Raw genomic sequence first — 15901 nt, 5'->3', positions numbered from 1 at the left:
CCTTCAGTCTGACCCAGTATGGCAGGTCTCCCATTTAAAAATTGCTTCCCCTTGGCAGCTCTGTTGTCATTTTCCAACCAAAAAGCTTTCATCTATAAATGTGTGATCTCCAGAGCCCTGAGACTCTCGGAGCTGCACAAACTGAGACAGGTGCTTACACCTTGGGTAAATTCTCTCTAAACCAACTCATTATTAGCTTAAGCTCTCTTGTGGGCACAGGAGATGTTTGCTGATTAAGTAGGGAGGGTACCAGCAGCTAGAACATTCCCCTGTGGGAGGATCCTATTGCGTTCCATATGTGTATAAAACGGTTTGGTTTTGGGGATGATTTTGTTGCAAGAAAAATTAATGCTTCCTTCATATGCAAGTTTTGTGAAAGCAGCAATGAATCTGTACGAATGTCCTTCTGATCACTCTTCAACAGAGAGGTGTAAATCAGTGTTACAAACAGAAAGTATATAAAATTAAATAAACTATTGGCTTAAATAACATTTATTACAAGTACATTTAATAGAGAGTGAATGTTTTACATGAAAAACAATTACTTTTTTTTTTTGCTTTCATAACCTTTCCTACCTGAGAGATGTCAGTAAATATATACATTAAATAAACAATCTAGAAAGTTTTTTCTTAAAAAAAAAAAAAGTCAGCACAATTTTGGGTCCACTCTGCCCAATAAAATGAAATTTACCATCAAGACCTGAAAAAGAATGAAAACAGCCAAACTTCAGGCTTTCCTCTTCTATTGGCCCCAGAAGTGGCGGATTATCCGACCGTGTGGGCACCCCACTAACAAGATGCAAACATCTGGAGCAGGCAGGTTCCATGGTCTGTTCACATGTTCACAGGGACAGTCAAGATTAGATACCCAAACATCACCCTCCATGGCACGTCCTGCACCTCGTGATGCGAGGAGGAAAAAAAAAAAAAAAAAGACCAGCCCCATTCACAAGTTTTATCCAAATACATTACAGCAAAATCAGCGTTAAGTGCCATCCCTGCCTGGTGCGAGGAATGTCTGGGATGTGCACAAGTTTTTTGCTTGTTACACTACACCACAAATAAGTGCAAATGTGTACACCTCAAAAAAATGTGAAATCTGTTAGCACCAATTCTGCTATAAAATGACGTGGGTGCTAGAAAAACCCCATTTCCTTCTGCTGGATAGAAAAAAAACCAAAATAGCCCCAATTTTTCATAGAGCCTAGAAAGGAACTAACCCCCCTAACTGCTTGCTAAATTCATAAACACTGACTAGGTAAAATTCATTACAGAAGATGGCAGTTTTTCAGCTGAAAATTCTGAAAAACAAACAAAAAAAAAATTAGCTGGAAAGTGAAAAGCTGCAGAAATATTTCCTCAGTACAACGAGCTTAAGCAGCCCCTGTGGGCAGAAACTCTAGACTTGTATTTGTGGTACAAAAAGGATTAACAGTTGCTGTCAAGGGCCACAGGCAGACCATAAGACCAAAGGCACTGGGTATATGGATGCAGGGCCGGTGCAAGAGTTATTTGGCAACCTAGGTGAACCTATGGTTATGCACCACTGTCCCCCAACTTACCTGCTGGCGGCAACTCCAGCACAGCGTTCCCTCCTACTGGGGGCAGTGGCTCCAGCCAAAACGCTCCCTGGTAGAACTGGCTCTGGCATAGCACACCTCTCTGGGCCTGAGGCCCTTGCAAGCCTTTGCTGCCTCCAAACTGTTGCCGCTCAAGGCTACTGCCTAGTTTGCCTAATGGAAGCACCGGCCCTGTATGGATGGTTGGACTACTTGGTGAAAATCCAAAACCTACCAGGCCCGAGGCAATCACTGGCATATAACGCAGCTTTCCCAGGTTGAGCAGCTGGGTTAGATTGTATTATCTGGTACAGTTTACCAGCAGCAATCACACAGGGCCGGCTAGTCTTAAGTGTTTCCCCATCAACCAAAACTAGGGGGATTTCCCCCTTTTCCTGCGCCCGACTCTGGGCAATTTTGTATAAATCCTGTTTGCAGGATGGCAGAAATGTCCTTGTCTGTCAGTTCCAATAGCTTGCATCATTATTCATAAGAGCACCAATCCTGGGGCCTGCGTCTCTTGGCTCAAGAAGGCTGCCACAGCATCGGGCTTTACTAAAGGTCTCCCTGTTCACTACAAAAAGGGTAGCAGAAATACACCGAAAAAGAAAAGCTGCTTTTCAGTTTCTGACTGTTTTCCTGGCGAATCCTCAAGTGCTATAAAAACAGTTCCCCCGACTCAGAAACTCCCGAAAGCTTTTTGGGCAGGAGCCCAGTTTTGAGTTCCTCTCGCCGGTGGAATGGTTCGAGGGGTGTTGACCCCGATTGTGCTCACAGAGTCGCCGGTGCTTGGAGAGGTTCACGTCGTCATGATTGTCCTGTTTATTATTGTAGGTGTATTTGGTCTCCCATTGATCCGAGACCCTGCTGGTTATCGGACACCGAGAAGGCACCAGCTGTGCTAATGCAGCTTTGGGTTTTAGTTGGAAGGTGGCCATCCGCTCTGGTGCACGGTCCCACTCTGTCTCAGGCTTGCCAGGATCCCAGTACTCTGCGTCAGAGCAGAGGTCATCGTCCCCTAAGCCGGCCGCCTGCAGGCCTCTTTGCCTTTCCCTCGTGCACGTGGCACTTTCTTCCTCCTCCTGGCTGGAGCAGGACTTGCTGTTCTGCTCCTTGCAGGATCTCGCGAGCCGACACCGGCAGAAGCCTCCCTCTTCCTGGCGTTGGAACCCGAAGCGGAGGAAGAAATCTGGCGCATCCCGCTTCCTCCTGTCCAGGTGCTGGAGGCATGGCCTCTCCGGTTTCTCTCTTGCCATGCAGACCTGATTGTGGATGGATGGCTTTTCCTTGCCCTGAGCGCCACTTTTTCTCCTCCGTTCGGAGCCACTCCTCTCCTCGCTGAAGTATTCCGAGTCACTACTGATCTCCTCCAGCACATCCCTCAGCTCGTAAGCGGAGCAGACTCTCTTGCAGGAGGGCTCGAGCTTCCTCTTCCTAGGCAAAACTCGACCAGGACTGTAGCCCATGCTATGGACCGGAGCCTGCTGGGGGCTGCCACAGGCCTCTGGGAACTCCTCTGGGAACCACTGTGCCTGAAACTCCTCTCTCAATCCTTTGCTGCCAGAGTCTCCCTTGGCTTTTCCAATGGTGATCTTCCAGTTCCTGTAATCGCCCTCCTCAGGGCTGGAGTATAGTTCCTGAGCAAGCGCTCGTCCCACCTTGAGCTGGGTGAAGTGCCGCTCGTAGGTGTTCTTCAGCAGGACCCTGAAGCCTCCGCCACTGTGGAAGACCACCCTCTGCCACCAGGATGAGCTGCCAGGGTCCCTGGGCACTGGGCAGATTCGGGCATAGCTCGGGCACTGGTAGTAGTTCAGTAAATAGTGGATGAACTCATCCGTTTCATAGACTTTGGGCTTTGTGCCAGAGCCTGGCGAGGGGACACGTTTGGGGTGAGGTATGTGACGGACGTGATAGTCCTCCCTGTCAGAGGACTGCGCCTCTTTGCAGTCTCGATTAAAGGTAATCTGTAGGGAGCCCGAGTAACCATTGTGCTTCTTCTCCTCGGGGAGCTCTTTCTTAATATGCTCCTTTGGAAGAGCCCCCCTGAGCCGGTAAGACAGTGCAGGCATCTCGGTCTCACCTCCTCCTTCCTCCTGCTCTTCCTCACATTTCCTGGACGACTGGCATGCAGGCTTCTCTTCCGCCTGCCAGTCGTCATCTGGAGAAGGTGGCGAGGTGGCTTCCTCGATTTCCATCTCATCTAATTCTGTCTCTTGCTCAAACTCTTCCTCCATCTCAATGTCCAGCAGAAGCTCCTCATTCAGCCTTTCCAACTGCACAAAATCCTTGGGACAAAAGCAAAAAGTATGATCAGTTGTTAGAAGAGAACCGCTGTAGAACAGCGCACACACACACACACACACACATATTAACTGTCTGATCTTTCTTTTCCATGCTTATTTCACGACTGCTCCTGGGGACTGACAGCCCGGGTGAGGGATGTTGCCCGCCCGCCGAGGTGCCAGTCAGGGCATGCAGGAAGAGAGGCCCCCCCCCCCCCCCCTTTTAAATTCTTGGGTGAAAATAAAGGAGCGGGTCATGGCAAGAGCGCTTCAACGGGGCACCAACGGCATTATCACCGTGTGCGGCTCTCCAGCGAACCCCGGTGGAAGCCCCAACCACGTGCCTTGGCCTGGAGGCATCACCTCCCAGGGTCAGACAGGAAATTTAGTCTTCATTCCCACTCGGCCTCTGCCGAGACATTCAACGTCGTTAGCTCTGATGCACATTTAGTTTTGGAGCCATGGACACCCATCCACGGTGGAACTAGACTGAACTGATAAGAGTTGATCCCTGTGGCTCATATGCTGCACTTCCCTGCCCTCCTCCCTCCATTCTTGCATTTGCTCTCACCCCTTCCTGGCTAAGATCACGTGTAAAGGTCTGGATCAGACACGGAGGATGGTTCCTTTTTGGCCCTTTGCACTGGGACTGAGAATCTACCACCCAACCCCATTGGGCACATGGAGCTTTTTGAACCCTGGCCGCGCTAGCAAAATTAAATTTCCCATTAAAAAAAAAAAATCCCTGGGGGCTTAGTGGTAACACCTTGGTAAGGTTGTGATTGGTGGAAACAGCAGCAACTGGACATGTAATGGAGTTGATGTACTTGAATCGTTAGGGAATGACTGTGTGGGTTTTTTTTGTTGTTTTTTTTAATGGTTGGGCCTTCAGCTAGGATCTGGCACCATCCCCCCTAAGTTATATCCGCCCCCCTCCCGACCTCACCCAAGCATACCTAGCCCGGTCATTGCAATGAAAGCCCTTAGCCAGGAAACATGCATCAGGACTCCTGCCAGAAACCCTGCTACCATGGGTCCTGAAGCTGGCAACTAGGTGTCCCCTGGGAGCAATTACCCAGACTCTCTCCCTGCCCAGGGCAGCGGGGGCAGGAACACCGAGAGCGCTGCCTCTGCAGCATTGCCCAGCCCTAGCTTGACACAGGGAGCAAACCCAAGTCCCTCTGCAGGAGCCACTGAGCTGGCCTGGAAACCGATATTGTCTCTGAATACAAGATTGCTTATAAAATCCCCATCACATTTACAGTCATAAAACCCAGGCCTGGTCCAATTTGTAGCGGCTTTTTCCACATGTTTAATTGCCTTCTCTCCCCTACACATTTAAATGTATTTACAGGTCGGTAAGACTCAGGATTTACGGTATATACCCTGCGATACCCTAACCGGGGGGCAGCTGCAGTCCAGCACAGGAAGTGCACAAAGCCTGCAGGTCCGTTTGCTGGATTCTGAAACGGCTTTACATTCCTGCAGCTACGGGAAAGGAAGAAAATGTTCACAGAAAAATAAAGCCCATGCAAGCAGAGAAGGCATGGAAAAAGCAAGGCCTTACAATTCTGCAGTGGTGCTTTCTGGGCAAGGTTTTGCTCGCACGACTGTTCTGTGAATATTTATTTCCCCTTCCAAAAGCTGAAGGGGGGCTGTATGAACACTACAGACAGGGTGACAACTGGGCTTTTTACAGGCGTTTGTCCTGTCCTTCAATCTGGCCCCTGAGGCTAAGAACCGGCCCCCCCCGTGTCAATGAATGTCTAATGTCCTGCAGAGCAGGGATGAGGTGAGACAATCAAGAGTCAGGTTAGAGAGTCACAAGCCAGACCTCGGCTTTCCTGTGCCAAATCTGTACCCAACTGTATGTGGCCACCGAACTCCTTACTGCACGAGGTCTTAACAGGTATATTATCTCCCAGTCCATTAGATTTTTTTCTGTGTAGCACGACGACACATTTCAGGATTACATAAATTGTACAATTCACACATTCAAAGTCATTAACCGAGCTGCTACCAAGGAGCTGGGAGTTGGGACTGCTTTGCCTCTCTGATGGGTCTGAGCATTCTCCTGCACGCTGCTTACTAAATTAATTTCTAACACCCCAGACTTTCCACGTCTTGGCATAAAGGTGACACTCTATTAAAAAAAACTAAGGCGTACACATATTCCTTAAAAGGAATACCCCCCCACCCCCCGAAACAAATCCATCTGAAGACACAGGCTGAGCGAACGGTTCTGTGCCAGTCACAGAGTTCTGTTGATTTGTGATTCATTTTCTGCATCATTTACTAATAAAAGCACCTGCAGCAAATGCCAAGGCCTCGCAGTGGCTTCTGGGAAGAGGCCTGTATTTTTCCCAACAACCGGAATTCAACCTGTGCATCTGGATTCATGGGGAATAAAATACAGCAGCCCCAGGGGGCAAGGGAATGGCAGCAGTAAAAATAAACACAGAGTCATTTGAAAAGGCACTCTTACTTTTACTTTGGCTAACAGCAAGGTAAGAAGCCGTATAGAGGCCACTCTCCTCTGAGCCAGTAACAGCTTCCTGGCATCCCATTCCTCAGATTCCTCGAGCCACGCGTCGTCCTCCGCTTTCACTGCTTTCTGCTGCTTTCCTTGCCGCGCTCTCTGTCTCTGTCTTTGCACTTTTCTCCTCAGCTTTGCTTTCCTTTTTCTCTCCCGAGCTTTTCTTTCTTCAGATTTTCTTTTTCTAAGCAGAACAGACTGGAGTTTTAATTTACACCTTGAACCTTTGGTCCCCGGGGGGGAGGGGGGTGTCAAAATTCTGGTGCGCGGCGCACGCAGCAAACAGGCCTGACCGCCAGGAAAACGAAACGCTACCACCGCCACACCGTCGGTACTTCTGCAACAAGCCTCTGAGGCTCCTTACTCATCATATGCACAACACAGACAGCCAAGGTGGCTCTCTGAGACGTTCACTGCTTCCCCAAAGCTGTTTGGCAGAGCTTTCAGGTCTCCAAAGCATGCAGATTTCTCTCCTGCATATTCGCTATGGATATCCTGAAAATCCGACTGGCAGGACAGGTTTGGGAAGCTCTGCTCTAGTTAGAAGCCAACGCCAAGAATTCTTGGCCCAAGGATGGGACACGTCGTGCCCTGCTCAGCAGAACTTATGCAATTGCCTTGGTTCACTTAACATTGCAGAGTACGAGACCCTCGTCCCAGCACTTAGCAAGTGCAATATTTTCATTAATCTCAAAACCAGCGAGTTGTGCATGTGGAAATCTATTGAAATGATACATATTTATGAAAGATTCGGTAGTTCCTTGCTTTCCGCTTAGCTCAGAGAGCTGGTGCAGGCGCTGAAGTGGGTCTGAATGTTTTCAGCAGCACAGGGTCCACAGCCTTCCCTTGGTAGTTAAGGCATTTTGGACTCTGAAAACATTCGCTGAAATTTGGGGACATGTATGATATTTATACATAAATATTAAACTATTATATCAGTTCCCACAAGACATCAACAACTACACATTCTTCATAGAACTGTGGTCTCCCCGCTTAGGGCATTTCACTACTACTGCCTGCATGAAATGCTCTGGGAGCAAGGCTACTTTATGTCGTGGGATATGGGAATGTGTACCTGCAAGGTAGTATTTTAATTCCTCTTGGAAACTAAAAATCTCTCTGCCTCCGAGGTCAACTTCCTGTATCCCACATATAAAGCTGAAGGATCGTAGTTTATATTTCTGATCAAAGGTTTCTGTACAGCAAAGAAATGTACTCTAACCAAATGGTTGCCTGCAAATGCGTCTTCTATATAATTCTGGATAGCGGAATTAACAAAAGCTGCTTCAACTGGACTATAGATCTTGGGCTCTGAAACCTCGAACATGGTCTACGGCATTCCAGCGGGTGTGGGCTGCATTTACAGATAAGTCTAGCAGCAGATGTCAAATCAAAATGTAATTTTTCAAGACAATTGTAGTTTAAGCAAAATGTAAGACACAGTGATCTGAGTCTAATTTGTTCTGTTTTGTTTGTTGTTTATTGAATGCCGTCAGGGTAAAGGTGGGGGGGGGGGGAAGGAAGGGACGGGGAAGAGTTAGGGCTTGGTGGCATCCCTTTTGTGGGTTGCATATTGATTCCTGTTTGTTGTGCTTGATAATTTATATCCCTCACTGTTTATGAGGGTGATTATGTCATAATTCTTGGAAAACTACATAAAAAGGATATATGGGGGGATAAAAAAGCATTTGAGACTTTTACACCTACTAAGACTTGTTATCCCATACGAGCTGCCAATAAGTGGGGGGAATACAATAACCCGGAACCCTTCTTATAGAGGTGGCCCATGGTGCCCAGAAGCGAAAAGCTGGGAGTCTCCCCCTCCCGAATGCACAACGAAAAGCCTCGCTTCCAGCTCCCTAAGGCAGGGGTGATGCCGAGAGGTCTCTAAAATGGGAGCTCACCCGCAGCCGCCTTACAGGAGGAGTTCAACATTTAAACAGGCGTGGGGAAAAAAAAAGAACCAAAACCAGAGCCGTTTTATACTGTGAAGGATCCGAACGGCAGCCAATCAGAAAAAGGCAACCATCATAATCGTTAAACAACTCAATCCCCAAACCAAAACAGCCTGGGAGGAGGAAGTGAGGCATTAACTATGAATTTTATACTTATTATGAAAGTAAAGCACTGGTTTCTTATGTGATTGCACGCGGTATATTACATTTAATAAAAAATAATCAACTACACCCAAATCCTGACTTTTCATTGGCCTATTTTCAGCACTGATTACCATCAAACAAATTAACAACAAATTAACCCCTTAATGTTCTGTTTTAATAAGTGAAACACTATTGCATAACAGCTATTTTACAACAAACCCGGGTTACCTGCATTCAGAATTAAAAGCGTCAAACCTCAATAACCAAACCTTTAAGGGCTTTGCTCATTCTCTCTCCTCTGGATTACAGAACTATTTAGAGCTGGTGAATAAAACTATTATATAACTTTTTAGTTATCCCCCTTTCATTTGATCCTAGTTCTAAGCCCTGTTCAATGTAATTGCATTCTTACATGCTTGTTACCGTTACAATGTAAAGCGAGATGATATGTAATTTTTACATGAATCCCGGTATATAAAAAATGTTAAATAAATAAAAATAAATAAAATAAATTTGTAAAGAGTTTCTTGAGCACTGCGATTCCCTCATCCCTAATGGCTCTTTGAAACTGCAGAGCCGGTGGGCCTGGGGCAGAGCCGAACGGCTGGGTGACCAGGAAAGCCGTGGGCAGAGGAGAGCAGCAGGTGAATATTCCCCAGCTGTCCTGGGCAAAGACAGCTCCCTAGTGGTTGGCGCCAGAAGGAGCTCGTCTGCTTCAAAAGGGCAGATGGGAGTTTGGGACCGGTACTACTGGATTTCTGTTAAAGGGATATAGAGAGGCTTGTGAGCAGGTGTTGTGTCTGTTACACAAGCAAAAGGGGAGCGGGCAGCTAAAGCGGGCGAGAGTCGGACGTCAGCAATGCAGAACTGGGGGGGGGGGGGGGAATTGCTGGCAGTGAGGTCCGTTTTAATTGCTTTAAAAAGATATTTTTCTACCCACTAGGTTTATTTCAATACCAAAAAGCTTGCTGCAAAGCAAAAAAACAGGGAACAGGTGTGAGTGGAAGCAAGTGAAGACTGTGTGAGCTGGTAATGAATAGCAGGTAATCAGACACCCCGCCTTTCTTCCTCTGCCCTCTCCGTGAGCCCTTCTCTGTACCTTTACCTTTCCTCCTTCCGTAATACCTTGCTCGTTTCACCCGGCCGTCCGCCCATCCCCTGCTTCTCCACTCACCTGCTCTCACCATCACTTTCCGAGCCGCTCTCCAGGCAGAGATTATCCCATCTCGCTCATCTGACTTACTAGACAAACTGAGCGAATGACTTTCGTTCGCTAGAGCCAATTACGATACTTTGAAACGTGTACTGCATAGCCCTTTGCTTCCTGCTGAACCCCCCAGGAGGCTCCTTTTGAAAACTGACCCTAATGATGGGTAAAGAATGACGCCGGGACTGACAGGAATATTGTACCACTTACTGGAATCTATAACCTAGTCCAGCTAGGGATACAGCAAGTGCATTCATTGACAGAGCTCACCTAGAAGTACATACTTTATTTCTTTTGTTTATTTAAGAGTATTTATTACCCACCCCTTCTAAAATGTTTGGAGCGGGGTACAATAAAACATATATAATTATTAAAGCAAAATAATACAAACATATGATCTGATATCTATACGAGATGGTGTAATATAGACATTCTAGTGAACAGCTACATAAGGCTGGAGGTATACGTAATGCACCTTCAAAGAGGTCAATTATCGGGGAATGAAAGCTGAAAAAGATACGTTTTTAATAATTGTTTAAAGAGCTTGGGATCTTTGGTTAACAGTCTACTACTCAGGAGGGAGTTCCATAGTGCAGGACCATGGATGGAGAAAAAGCGTTCCCTGGTCTCCGTAAGTCGTGTGACATCTAGAAGACACTGCCCTGCGGAACGCAGAACACATGCGGGATAATCGATTCTTAAAGAGGACTGGATCCAAGGTAAAGCAAGATTGCGAAGCAGACTATGTATAATTACTGCAGTTCTGTATTGTATGCAATAATGAACTGGAAGCCGGTGTAATGCCTTGAACTGGGGTGATGTGATCTCGTATATGTAATCCAGTAAGTAAACAGGCAGCAGGATTTTGTATGATTTGTAGTGGACAGATGGTGGATTGTGGCAAACCTGAATACAGAGAATTTTAAAAGTCAAGACCTGAGAGTACACGAGCTTGCAGAACAGTATGAAAATTAACCTGTTCCAAGAGATGTTTCAGATGACAAAGCAATTTTAAGATGAAAAAGGAAGATTGTACTACTGACTGTATATGTGGTTTCACTGATTGTCTAGGATCAAGAAAGATACCAAGATCGTGAGCTTTTAGCAAAAAGTGAATATTAGACCCATTGTGTGAGTACTGGAAGATTCAGGTAAGAAGCAGGCTGTCCAAGAGAATTAACATCAGCCTTTTTAGCACTGAGAAAGAGTTTGTTTTGGCAGAGCCAATCCTGAACAGCGGACAGGCAATGAAAAAAGAAACTGGTTAATGTTATGCCAGGTAGATCACAATGGAAAAGAAAACTGAATATCAGCATAAAGCTTACATGGCACACCTAAGCTGTCCTAGAATTCGGCAGAATGGGGTTAGATAGATGTTAAAGAGTACAGAGAACAGTGCAGAGCCTTGTGGAGCACCAGGCTGTACGGAATGCCAAGATGAATTAAATGAATTGATCCTGATTAGCCAGATAGGAAGAAAACCAATTAACAACTGTAATACCTATGCCAATTCCTCTGCATTGTGATAACAATATTGCATAATCCAATGTGTCAAATGTGTAACTGATGTCTAATACTAAAAATGTATCCTGTACCAGAATCAAATCCACGGTGAAAAATATCTAATAAGGAGATGAAGAGGGTTTTGGAATTGTGAGCTTCCCGAAAGCTAAACTGATGTTGGTCTAGTAATAAATGATCTTCCAAAACTTGTGTTAACTGACCTAACCCTGATGACTATTGTCTTGGAAATGAATGGGAGAGAAGAGACAGCTATCCACTTCTAAAATATTGAGTGAGGGTTTCTTTAAAAGTGGCCTTACCGAAGCTCTTTTTAAACAGTTAGGAAGAATCAGGGGCTGATTGGCCTATCGGGGGATCGGGCATCCCCCGGTGGGCCGATCGCTCCAGTCACATGGTCTGCCTTGCGTGGCCGTGACAGAGCCATGCTCGGCAGACCACGTGACGTGTCCTGGGCGGCGAATACCCGGGCCGGTCCGACATCATGAGTCCGCCACTGGGAAGAATGGTGGAAGATAGTGAGAGACTGACTATGTTGGCCATGGGTTCATTAATGTTCACTTGACAACACTTCAGCAAGGCAGTAGAATGTGGATCAAGAGTGCAGGTCGTGCAATTCATGGACAGGATTGTGTTCACAATTTCTAAGAGACAGACCGCTTCAGAACTGTGCCAAATAGTGGGAGATTCCAGAATTGTTAGTGAGGGATTACTAGTACTGAGGAAGGATACTGACAAAAAGATTCACATGATGAGCTAGATATATTGGTGGGAAAACCATGAGAGTTAGAAAAAGCACCAGTGAAAGATTTCATGGTATTAAATAAATAGTTGTCTTGTGCTGTTGCCAGATGCCAGAATTCTGTCACTGTAATATTTTCACTGGGCTACAGATACAGCCTGTCTATATGAATTTAAGTGTTGCTTATATGAGCTAAGATTATCGGCTGCAGAAGACTTCCGCCACCTTGCCTCCACTCTGCGTACTTGACGCTAATGAATTGCTAACGAGCTGGAATACCAAGCAGCAGAGGTCACCCTGTGAATTTTGTGCACTCTTTTGGATGCAAGTTCATCCATTACTGTATAGACAGAATTGTGCCATCTGTCAACCAGCGATTCCATAGACTGAGAAACAGGTGTTAGCATATTATCATTCCGTTTTTCTTGAAACAAAGAGGGATCAACATGGGAGTGCTTATAAAATGCTATGGACCTCTCAGAGGAAGAATGGGGATCCAAAGTATACCCCAAAGTAATATTAGTAAGGTGATCTGACCACGGAATCCCTGTTAGCACCGTTTACTGAAAAAAAAAAAAATGCTGGATTAATAAAAACTAACTCTAAATGTGGACTGGCTCTGTGTGTTCGGTTGTTTATAATTTGATGCCAACCGCAGGTTCTCATGGAATCTAATAATTCACCAGTGTGGCAAAGAGGTCATACTGCACTGAATGTGCGGTACGACGCTTTTCCCTCCCTCCCCGGTGCATGAGAGCTGCTCACCTTTCCGCTGCCTCCTCTTCTTCTTTTTCTAGTTTCCTTTGCTGTTCCAGTTCCTGCAGTTTCAGCCGCTCCAGATTCCTCTTCTCTATGGCTTCTTCGCTGAAGTGCTTGCTTGTATCAAAAGTCACCTGTGGAATAAAATCAGGAGTTAAAAGCGACCATGTGCCCACAAGCTGGGCTTCCATACGGTCTCCCAAATCGTTTTTCAGACAGGCTCTGGAAGAAAAGGCCTGCCGTGCAGACCCATTACAGCAGAAACATGTGACGTCCTGCTGCTCTGCTCCACAAACTGCACAATCAAGAAGAATGCAGAAAACGAGGGCATTCTTAGCTGCTTAGTGTCACATCAAACCCACCACCCTGGGTGCCGCGTAAATTAGAACTGCAAGGGTCGACCTGTGGACCAAGAGCCCCAGTTGGTTCTTTTAAGTGTCTAACGATGGCCCTTTCATACCACAGATCTCCTTGGCCATTGCAGATTCACATGGAGCCAACAGGAGATTAACATTTGAACATCCTCCAAGAAAGGACTTGCACGTTTAACAAGGCATCAGCCAACGTTTGCTTCCATCTGTCAAAGGACTATCAGGGAAAGAAACTTGTGGTTCAAGGCTTGTTGGCCAGGTGTCCAAAATCAGGCCTGCTGGGGAGACTCTTCTACTAGAAAGGTCTTGGTCTGCTCTAAACACTGTTCCAGAACACTGGGTGGAATACACTAAAACATGAATCTTATTATTCTCCCCTTTACCCTCTAGACCAGGGATGGTGAACTCCAGTCCTCGAGTGCCACAAACAGGCCAGGTTTTCAGGATATCCACAATGAATAATATTCATGAGATAGATTTACGTATAATAGAGGCAGGGCATGCAACTCTCTCTCATGCATATTCATGGCCTGTTTGTGACATTCGAGGACTGGAGTTCGCCATTCCTGCTCTAGACCATAGTCCATAAGGCAAAGGCATCAATCTAAAATAATTTTAATTGTAATCTGAATTCAGTAGAAGGCACAGAGCCCACCCTTGTTAGATTGGGTCAATACACTATTAAAACCATCCTCGCTGTGCTGGACCATATTTTGTCTAAGGACAGTCCTCCTGCGCTTCCTAAATATATTCTTAATCATTCTACAGTTTGTTTTCCTAACTCATACGTTTGAGCTGTCTGACATCATCTCATCGTAAGCATTTTGAGGCTTTCCTTCAGAGCTGTCTCCAGTAGACCTTGACCACATCATAAAACTATAACTAAAACCCTGTGGGACCACTTCCAGGATTGCAGCTAAACAGACATGGCTATAGTAGATCGGGAATCCAGTGCATGAGCAGAGCCCCGAGCAGGTGTCCAGCAGGCGATACTGCCCTTAAGATGTCAGTGAACGGGCAAAGCCAAGCTGACTGGGAAAGTTTCTGCAAAGATTTGCATTGCGATAATATATTAACCTGCATCCCGCAGTGCTACGCACCAAACTTCTATCGCATGCCCAGCAGGCATAGCAGACAGATCTTACATATGAATGGTTTTCCAACCAGATGAAAATAATTTTTAACCAAGATTGCATGAACTGTTACCCAGGGATCTCTTTTTCGCGACATCTCACTTTAAAAAAGATTTTTTTTGCACTACCTGCATAATCACAAGAGCCAGAGGTGAATTTACCTTCAGATTACAAGCCAAAGCTTTTCCATCCTCCCCTTGAAACATCAGCTTCATCCCTCGGAGCGCCTCCATGGCTTTCACAAAGTCTGCGTGCTCTTCGTACTGGACGAAAGCTTCAAAGGTCTGAACGCTCCCCAGACAGTTCCCGCTGGCCGTGACATCTCTGTAAGGATCCAGCATGGGGATGTCTGTATTCTTTACCTTTCCAAATCGTTCAAACACCATCTGAAGGACACCTTCACTGGGTTTCTCGCTGTTGGAGCCCTTCAAGGCAAACCATTTGCATGGCAGCCCTTCCAAGCAGATGCTGTCGGGAAGAGCGGCCGGACTCTGTTCGGCAAGATCCTCCTTTGCTGTCTCCTTGGAGAAGGCTTCCCATTCTTCTTGGGTTGGAAAATCGACACCCGCTTCGGCTGTCTCCAGGTGCAAGCCCTCGAGGAAACCATTCAGTTTTAGGAGCTTCCCATGCAGTTTGGCCTGCAGCATTTGGGCTAAATGCTTGGTTTCCACTTCCCCTTCGATTCGAATGAAATCCTTTGTGCTCTTCGAAACCCGGATGGAGCTGAACTGGTCTGGAGAAATCATGCTCTTAAGCTGGTCCAGGAGGTCCCAGTTGGAGAAGGACCTGGTGGGCTCTTTGCAGTCGGGAAGCATCACGCTGATGGTCAGCCTCGCCGCGGGCGTGAGATACAGGGACTGAGAGGCGCAGAGCTCCACCGCTTCAGAGTTATCGTAAACTATGGTGATTGTCATGGTGGCACTCCAGCTCCTCTGAAAAACAAAACGCAATTGCATTCAAATGACCTGAAGGCAATGAGAGAAACACAATCGGATCAACAACATACAATTCATCTACAAGGCCAGGGCTTGTAAGACTGCACTGACTTAATCTTTAGTTGTCATAGCTGTAGCTAGTGGTCCTCAGAAATGTCATTTTCTACAGTTTTTTTTTGTTTTTAACTTATTAGAGGGTTTCTTTCAATGCTGAAATGAGAACACTGTGGTAGTGATTTATTGAAGGGGATTGGGCATTCAGTTACAGGAAGGCATTAAAACACTTTTGAATGCGGCCAGGTGAATTAGGACTGGCAAAGGACGACTCCTTCAGGTTCTTACTGCCTCATAGTCCTATTTTAATTTTGAAAGCAACGATGCAACTGCACCACCAAACCCCCTCAAATGGAGCTGTAGCCTCCACGATTTGCGCCACTGCTCACAAGTTTCAAGCATGTGCTAATTCAACCCCATTTCTGCGTGTCTGTGACCAAGCATCCAATACAGGTACATGCGATTGTCTGTGTAATTACAGTCAGGCGAATCTGCTTATGAGCAGAGGATGCTCTCACTCCAGATCCAAGGAAACAGATCCCCTGAATGGCAAGAGACTATTTTTTAATTAAACTGGACAGGCTAAACCAGTATTTGAATGTAATCCACTTTGAAATGCTGCAAAAAAAGTGTGAAAAGCGGAATATAAAAAATCTAAATCAATAAATAAACCTGAATTAAAGCCAGCTTCGAAACGTCTACA

The 15901-nt window shown here is 46.1% G+C and overlaps 1 protein-coding gene across 3 annotated transcripts in view; it reads right to left on the bottom strand.

Annotated features, from left to right (window-relative positions):
• Window positions 1-463: 463 nt before the first annotated feature.
• Window positions 464-15901, bottom strand: part of LOC115094490 (A-kinase anchor protein 17B) — a 62927-nt gene continuing 47489 nt past the window's right edge. For 2 of the 3 annotated variants that reach the window (XM_029607600.1, XM_029607601.1), the window contains 4 exons: window positions 14371-15141; window positions 12712-12839; window positions 6327-6561; window positions 465-3844 (listed from right to left, as the gene is read on the bottom strand). In XM_029607600.1, coding sequence (XP_029463460.1) covers window positions 2210-3844; window positions 6327-6561; window positions 12712-12839; window positions 14371-15123 — 2751 coding nt within the window. In that variant the 5' untranslated portion in view covers window positions 15124-15141 and the 3' untranslated portion in view covers window positions 465-2209. Of the gene's footprint in view, window positions 3845-6326; window positions 6562-12711; window positions 12840-14370; window positions 15142-15901 lie in introns of all 3 variants that reach the window. The other variant, XR_003857568.1, reaches the window with a different exon arrangement.

The sequence above is a fragment of the Rhinatrema bivittatum genome, chromosome 6, assembly GCF_901001135.1.
Source record: "Rhinatrema bivittatum chromosome 6, aRhiBiv1.1, whole genome shotgun sequence".
NCBI classification, from domain to species: Eukaryota; Metazoa; Chordata; class Amphibia; order Gymnophiona; family Rhinatrematidae; genus Rhinatrema; species Rhinatrema bivittatum.
This window is presented reverse-complemented; position numbering and strand designations above follow the sequence as displayed.